We start from the raw sequence: 8,865 nt of genomic DNA on the forward strand, positions 1-8,865 counted from the left end.
GGGGAACTCACCTATCCAATGGTCGCTGGTGGATGCAGGTCACGCGTTCAAAATGGTGGCGAAGGTCCGGGAGGGCTGGAGTGGCCACTGGCACCAGGTCGGGGATCCTGCCTACGGGAATACACCCGCACAAAGGCGAGGGGGCACCCAATCCGAGTCACGGCACCGATGAAAGAAGTTCGGCGCCAGTAATGACTCCACACCTGGCCAGGACCAAGAGATTTATTAAAAGGGGCTGTTACAGAGGGGATCTGTAACAGGAAAAAAGAAAAGAAAGAGAGAGAGGAAGAGAGAGAGAGGAAGTGGGAGAGAGGCGGGGAGAGAGCTGCAGAGAGGGAAAGAGCAACAGAGAGAGAGAGAAAGAGACCGAGAGAGAAGGGTCGTGGGGAGAGGGCTGTATTTATCAGCCTGACAGGGGCCGGAGGGGGCCGTACTATGTTCCTATTGGAGGAGCTGCATGGGAGCAGGGTGGGGCCAATGCCGTGTTATGGTCCTATTGGACGCATAACAAAGCTGGCTACGGATTGGAGGCTTGCAGGTTTGAAATTCGCACGCTGGAAGGTTTGAAATTCACGCGTGGCATGCGCGCTTGGGGAATTGTGCTCACAGAAGCCGGGACCTAGGGCCTTTGTTGTCTGGTGTGTCGGTGCGATTTTGGGAGCTGCCCCTCTGGTCGCTTCCTGCACCCTTCAATACATGTGCACACATTCATACACACACATTCTATACACATACATGTACATGGGATTATGTGTGTATACATGTTCATACATCTACACACTTGCATACATTTACGCCTTTGTACATGAACACAATCATACATATATACACTTTCATACATATACATGTTCATGCTTATACACACATTCATGCATATACACACATGCCTACATACACACATTCATCCGTGTACACACATTCATGTGACTTTGGTTGCTAGCAAAGTTGTCTTAACTGCAAATCTAGTTGTATTACTCTGCTGCTTACAGCCTTTGCACGGATCCTCATGGGCTTCCTAATGGTGTCTGAATTCCCTTCCTTGCCTGGGCCTGCAAAGCCCTCAGGATTTGGCCTCTGGCTGCAGCCTCTCCGTTTTCCTCCAGCCTTGTTTTCATCCATGCTTTGGTGAACTGCTTGTTCACCATCCCATGCTCTTTCCCAGAGTCGTGCTCTTTCACTGTTTCCATTTGGCAGATTTCTGCTCATTTCAGTAGTCCACTGGGTTATCAGCTCCACTTTGAATTCTTTTCTGACCCGGGAGACTCTTTCCCCTTCTGTGATCTGGTTCTTGGTAGCTCCGTATAGTATCCTTTTGCAGTACTCCTGACTCCATTCATTTCTTTCTTACTCCCTTCTTGTAAGTTACTTGAAGTCAGGCCCTGGCACAGGTGGTCCACACACTGAGGCTGGTTGAATTAACAATAAGCTGACGGGGATCGCTTCAACCACTTCTGTGAATCACTGCCCTGCCCAGAGATCCTACAGCTGTTGTGTAATTGCTTTATTATTCTTCCTATAAAATGCTTTTACCTCTCACTAGTTAAGTTTCTAACACTCTAGGAATACACCAAATAACAATAATAAGTTGCTAGTTTAGCAACTAAGAGTGAACATTCCTAATATTTTAGTTTTTAAACTTACAGTCCCTTTAATGAACATTTTAATAAACACTTAGTATCATGTCGTATTGAAGTAACAAATTGACTTATTACTTGATGTCAAAGTTAATTTTAGACATTTTCAACATTAATCATATATATGTTTTCTTCAGGTGTTGACCAGAATTAATACTGTGATTTTTTTTTTTTTTTTTTTGCAGATTAAAAGAAGCCATACATTTTCATTGTTATTTTTTCCCCCCTACAGAACCTGTATAAAATCCACATGAATTCAGATGATGATTGCAACGAGACTGAGTGCCAGTTAACTCTTCCATTGTCCTCGGAGGATTCTCAGTTCTGTGCCTCAGCAAAAGGAATCTTAGATGCATTGGGTATTACAACCGAAAAGTCAAAAGAAATTTGTATTACCATTTCTGATAACGGTACTAAAGGTGCGTACTTGACTTTTTTTTCTAAATGTAGAGGGGGTGATAACTAAAATAGGATAGTATGAGAAAAGACAAATCATTTGCAGTTTCAGAAAATCTGCTTTCTTTTAAAAGCATTCAGTATTTCTGTTTCTCAAAGTTCAAAATGAAAAATAAGGCAGTTTCTCGGGCATTAAAAGATAGAGAACAACCAATTTAGAAAGCCATGTGATAGCCTTTTGATCCAGGAAAGAAAAAAATATATAACAATATGTAGAATGATGTGCATAAAAGTCTGCATTTCAGGATTTTGGGTAATATATCAGGCAAGTTGTAACTTCAGCATAGCAAATGTTATGAATCCATTAAAATGTTCTTTATGGGGATTGCAAGTTTAAAGACTGAAGAGCAGGAATGTTCATTGATTAAAACTGTGTGAAATGAACTGGGTAAGGACTAGAAATTAATATCCAAAAAAGTATGTAGATCAGTTTGATATGGATTATGGGTCATTTTTATAACATTTTGAAATAATTTTTATCTTTTCCTGGGGGTGCAGTATGTAGCTACATAGAATAAAACTTTAGAACTGGCATTCTAAGGTGACAGGTACCTCAAAAAAAGTTTAGGCTTTTCTTTACAATTAGGACATTTAAGTGCTCATTATAGATAATTTGTAAATATGAAAAGCCAGAAGAAAATAAAACTATCTGTGATTCAAAAATACTCCATTGTCAGAGTTTGGTGTTTCTTTTTAGTTTTTTTCCATAGCCGTGATCATATTATCATATGATCATATATCATAAAATATATGATCATATGATATGATGCCATATCATATATTGTAAAATATATAAATATATAATTTTGTGTACTGCTTTAATCATATATTATAAATATCTTTCCATTTTATTTCAGATACTTCACTAATCTCTTGTAATGCCTGTAGAATTTTCATCATATAAATTATGTTCTTTCTACTTAATGTCTTGCTGTTTTTGAAATTTTGAGATTATTTACAGGGGTTTTCACTATGATAAATCATGATTTGATGACTGTTTTGGTGTTTATATATTTTTTACTGTTGTTAGTATATTTTCAGAGCATACTTCCTAGGCTTCAAAATGTGCATTAAAATTGTATGATATAAGTATCGTTTTGAAGAATGGAAATGCAGGCCTAGAATTTAATACTAATAACTTTCAGACCATTATATGAAGGTTTCAATTAGGTGGATTAAAGTAATACAGTACATTTGAAGCTAAATTACGTTATTCTATTTGAAAAATAAAATCCTACGTAATAAACAAATGTGAAATAATGCAAGTACTCAGATTTATTTTTTTTAAGCCTGAATTATGAACTGGACTAATGTGGCCACACGGGGGCACCACGGTGACTAGTGAGCAGCAATCCCTGCCTGTCTAGGTGCCTTGCGTGCGGCACCTTCTCTGCTCTCGGACTTCCGACACTGTGCTGATATTAGTTATGTGGTCATTTTATCTTTTACTGTTGTGATGATTTAAAATTGTTCACATCCTGTACTAGGTGCAATATAAATATTCATTAAGTAATAACTTCCACAGTTACTATTCCAAAGAGGTAACTTTGGAATAGAAAATTTGAGGTAATAAAATGCCATGAAAGGTGCCAACTACTTGAAATAGAGGACTGTGGGAAAAATTACTGATGATTGTGCTGAAAAGTAAAAAAGCAGCATTAGAGCAAAATACACAATAGTGATTCAAGACATATGTGCTCAGAGACAAATTGTTCCTACTTTTTGTTATTTTTTATATCTGGTTTGCAGTCAGGCGGCCTTTATTCCTGTACAATATTCCTGTGTGTGTGTGTATCTGTGTATCTTTATAACATAAATATTTGTAATTTTGAAATAAATAAGTGTAACAGGGCTAAGTTGTTTGATGAGTTATAAACATTGCCAGAACTTATTCTAAAGAAAGCTGTTTTAAAAATTATTTTGCCTTTTTAACTGAGAGAAAAGCATAACTCTGGAAACACCTTATATTTGGGGCCCTAAGGAATTTGTTTTGGAAAAGGTATCTTAACTGCATTGTGTCACAGCAATATAGTCCCAGAAAGTATTAGAATCACAGACCTGGGAAGAATCATATTTCTCTCCGGGACAAATACTTAATTTTTCACTCAGATTGCCTGGCTTAGCTAATGTGTAAATCTATTAAAGAATAGCACTAAGACTTTTTATCTAATAGCAGTATTTTATCTTAATTATAATTTGTGATTTTTCCTTTTTTTTTTAGATAATACCTGGATTCTAGTTGTTGCTACTTTCCTGATCTTTCTAGTACTTATCCTAGTATCAGTCTTGTGTTATATTAAGAAGATTAATCCATTTAAGAGAAAAAGTACAATGTTGCCCAAGTCCTTGGTAATGTATTTAAATATTTTTCTTTAAATATATACGCTAAAATATTAACTTGAACCTTTTTTGACAGTTTCTTAAATTATGTCTTTCATATATCCAACTGCATGTCATCTACCATAAATCATTCAATCTACCACACATCTAAAGCCATATACTATATCTTTTACTATGCACCAGGTACTTTTTTATTCTTAGGACAAAAACACAGGCAATTTTGCTAGGGAGCTTAAAGTCTAGTGGGAAGAAAAGATAAGTATACAATGGGTATATGCAGTGTGATAGGTTCAAAGGTAGAGGTTTTACACAAGCCAATGAGGACTGTGTCCAGTGTTAATGGGTGGGAGTTAGTTGCAGCTTTTCCAGAGGCAGTGATACAGCAGTCTTGAGAGACAGATAGGAGTTTACTCAGGTACTAAGACAAAATCAAGAAAGCGTGGCTTTTGAAGATAAGCAAATGCAGAAACACTTCATTATGGTTGGAGTGTGGAATGAAAGATGGCCAAAAACGAGTCTAACACAGGAGTTTGACCACTTTGGAGTTTAACATTTCAGAGCTTTTGTTTGATGAAAAAAACATTTAGAGGTAGCAGAATAGTATCTATTTGAATCAAATATGACAGAATAGTATCTATTTGAATCAAATAATATCTGTGATGAAATTTGCCATTAAAAAAAACTACCTTTAAGTAAAGTAGATAGGAACTATCAACAGTTTGTTTGCACTTGAATTATAATAGTTATCCTTACTGGTCATTAAGAACAAAGCAACCTTGCAGTATGCCATTTTTACACACACTAGAGAAGGAAAAATAAACCTGAATGCCCAGTAGTTGAAGTAGCATAACTGGCGTATTTTGGGAAAAGTAACATAGCCCTGGTGGGAAGATAAGTACGCAATGGGTATCAAGTGTAATAAGCTGTAAACATGCCATACCCATTGATATAGTCATTCCACTCTTACAGATTTATGATAAGGAAATAGTTTCACAAATAAAAAGATGTATGAAATATTTAAAATTGGCAACACCTTCAACATCTATCAGATAAGTTAATTATCAGTATGCCACAGAAAATTATGATAAAGGCAAGTAATGAGAATATTATATAAAATAAGTAAGTGTGCTCCCATTGCAATTATAACATGCATAAATGTGGAAGGTAATGTACAAAAAGCAGTATGTATTGGCAAGATAGTGGGTAGCTTTTTAAAAAATCCTAAAATTCTTTTTTAGTCTTATTGTAGTGCTTTTCATTAAAAAGAAAGAAAAGAAAAGGCAACTGTCTGATTCAGTTGTTATCCCATATGTGGCATTTAGTTGTCCGTTACCTTTAGACTTTTTTTTTTTTAAGGAGAGGCACTTATGCTTAATAATTGACTACCTTTAATCAATTTCTCTCCCCTTAGCTCTCTGTCGTAAGAAATGCCACTTCAGACACAAAGCCTGAATCAAAATATGTATCGCTCATCACATCATACCAGCCAGTTGTATCTGAAAAGGAGGTGATCTGTGAGGAACAGTTGTCTCCATCAACAAATCCAGGCATGCATACTGAAGACAATCCAGAAAAAGAAGAACCCAGAGAAGAACTTTTTAGTGTAACAGAAGTGGTGACTACTGAAGAAAATATTTCTGACATGGCATCTGGCAGCCTGTTGACTCCAGTAGAGGGAGAGAATTCTTCTCACTTCAGCAGTAACCAGTCTGAAGCCTGCAGCATCACTTTAAACTCATATCACTCCAGAAATGGTTCTGATAGTGGCCATGTGGAATCAGGTAGCTTCTTATCTGACTCAGAATTCCTCCCAAATAATAAAACTGAAATAAAGACAGAAGGGCAAGAGCCTGTCACACTGAGAAACGCCCCCACCTCTTTTGGTTATGATAAACCACACGTGCTAGTGGAGCTGCTTGTGGAGGATAGTGGTAAAGAGTCCTTGATTGGTTATAGACTCACAGCAGATGCCAGAGAATCATCATGAGCTCAACTAAGATGCACCAACTTGAAGTCTCTGATTTTCTTGGACAGTTTTTCTGCTTTGATTTCATGAAAAGATCAAGATCTCAGAAAGTATATCTTAGTTGATGTATGAAGCAAATGGAGTGTCTTTGTTCAGATAAAAGCATAAAGAGGCTGTTTGGCCTTCTCACTTTTGGCCTGACAACTACAAAGACTCTTGGTTAAAAAAACAAACAAACCATGATAGGTGATGAACCTTTCATCTAGACAGGTTAGTACTAACAGTGAACATTCTGCAGTACCCCTGCTTCCTTTGCGAGCAGGTGATGCTCCAGGTTCCTTTCTAGCCACTTCAAGAGAGAGAATGGTTTTTTTTCCCTGTTCTGTGCCTTTGTATGATGTTTGTAAATTATGTATTCAGTTCTAAATGCTTAATTTCAGAAGAAAATTCAGCAAGCTTTTCAAAACTGGACTTTAAATCTAATTGAGACTAATAGAACCAATACAGCATGTAAGTAGAAACATGTAAATATTTTTCATAAAACATTACATTTACTTTTAAATAAAGTATTTTTAAAACTCATTTTGTATTAATTTATCAAGTACTCAGGCAGTCTTTCAGTTAACCAGGATATTTTGTCATTAATTGCTTATTTCCATATATTAATGCTATAGAATTATTTTCTAATTGTTTATACCTAATATGTAAAACAATTCTAAAAATAATTTTTAAAGATGGTAGGATGCTCATAACCTATTTCCAAAATTAAAATGTTGAGCATATATCTATCAATAAAGGGTGAATGATGGAGAGAACACACAGCTTGGCTTCTCACACAGCCCTTATAAGGAAAATTCATAGAGATGGGCAGCACATATATTTAGTAAGACTGGATATCACACCCCAGCCCTTGGGCTGTGAGACATTTATGCTGCAAGACCAGAAATATGTCAGTTTCTTTGCTGGTATAAAAAGAGACAAGAATCCAAGCCTTCCTATTTTAGCAGTATATCAAATATAGTATATAACAGAAACCTATAATCCTGTCTGACCAGTAAACCAGGCAAAAATGTAGGCTGAAAGTTCCAAAGACATTTAAGTTTTTATTTTATCAACACATTTAAAATCAGCTTATGTATCAAAGATTTATTTAAATCATGTGAATTAAAAGTCATTTTGGTTAATGACCATATATTTTAACAATTTTTGTGAGCTCTTAAGACAATGTGAATTGAATTTCTTAATGGAGTTCTGGCAGACTACACAACATTTCATCATGTGGACACTACATATAATACATGTACATATGTGTAAATATACCTAAACAGGTACACACACACAAACAAATCTTATAGCTTTCATTTTAAAATTTTAGTCATGAGAGAGTAAAACATAGTAATACACACCCACAAGTTTATAAAAGACAATTGGATCCAAATTATATTTCTGACAAAATGGAACAAATTTACAAGGCTAAAATTTTAAGATTTTCATTTGTCCTGATAGATAAGATTATGAAGGCTATGGCCCAAAATTTTGGGTAATGCAGAGTTTCAGTTTTTTAAAAAAATATCTTTTATCACCTCCCCCTGCCCCACTTTTTTTTTTTTTTTTTTCTTCCTGTTTTCAGTTTCAAATGAGTTTGGGGCTAAATTTCCAAAGCTTACATTTTAGATAGGACTGGCTGAATAGTATAAGCCACCTTGAATTTTAGTTATAAATTTATATTTTGTTGTTAAACTGGTTGCTTGACTAACCAGTGCAGGCAGGGAGGCATTTTAGCAGCTTTAGGGGGTATTTTGACCACTGTATGGAAGACAAAACTATTCTTATCCTGAACTTAAATACTTTATTTCTTTGAGCTCAAGATTTTGACCTGTTTGATCTGAGAACTTAAGTTTTACAAACATTAATTTAGTTCTTTCCTTAGACTATTAATCCTTCAATGAACTGTTCTATCACCCTAATCAATTGTTAGGCAAATTTAAATATTTACATTTAAAAGGATGACTCTTAGTTGTGACTTGTTGGTTGTCATGGAGCTGTTGTAGTTTATAAAACCATTAATTTGAAAGTCCTTTAAGACTTTTTAAAATATTGACTAGAATACTATAAGCAGTGAGTTTGTCTCCACACCAGCAAAAAAGTCAACAGATTCAAAGCAGGCAGTTTAAAAAAAGAACTTATAAGGCTCTACGTGTTAATTGTATAGTTACAGTTTTCTTAGAGAGTTTGAGTATTAACAATTTAAGCTCTAAATTTTCCTTGTTGTAATTTACCCATTAGTTTAAAAATGTGCACAAGTTGGGCTACAATATAGATGGCTGGAATCCCAAAAGGAAGAATATTTTGACATGCCTCTAGAATTTGAGGATTCCATTCAATTTTTTTTTTTAATCTTTCAAGAGCAAAGAAAATTCTACAAATTCTGTTGGGAAAGGACAGGAGTTTGGATCAGTGTTTTTAAGT

At 35.5% G+C, this 8,865-nt stretch overlaps 1 protein-coding gene across 1 annotated transcript in view; it reads left to right on the top strand.

The window, feature by feature from the left end:
* Positions 1 to 6,978, top strand: part of IFNGR1 (interferon gamma receptor 1) — a 25,636-nt gene extending 18,658 nt beyond the window's left edge. The window contains exons 5-7 of the mRNA XM_008053911.1: positions 1,867 to 2,053; positions 4,312 to 4,439; positions 5,842 to 6,978. Coding sequence (XP_008052102.1) covers positions 1,867 to 2,053; positions 4,312 to 4,439; positions 5,842 to 6,417 — 891 coding nt within the window. The 3' untranslated portion in view covers positions 6,418 to 6,978. The remainder of the gene's footprint in view (positions 1 to 1,866; positions 2,054 to 4,311; positions 4,440 to 5,841) is intronic.
* Positions 6,979 to 8,865: the final 1,887 nt, after the last annotated feature.

This window comes from Carlito syrichta, unplaced genomic scaffold (genome assembly GCF_000164805.1).
Source record: "Carlito syrichta isolate Samal-C Ts95f unplaced genomic scaffold, Tarsius_syrichta-2.0.1 Scaffold288863, whole genome shotgun sequence".
Lineage (NCBI taxonomy): Eukaryota > Metazoa > Chordata > Mammalia > Primates > Tarsiidae > Carlito > Carlito syrichta.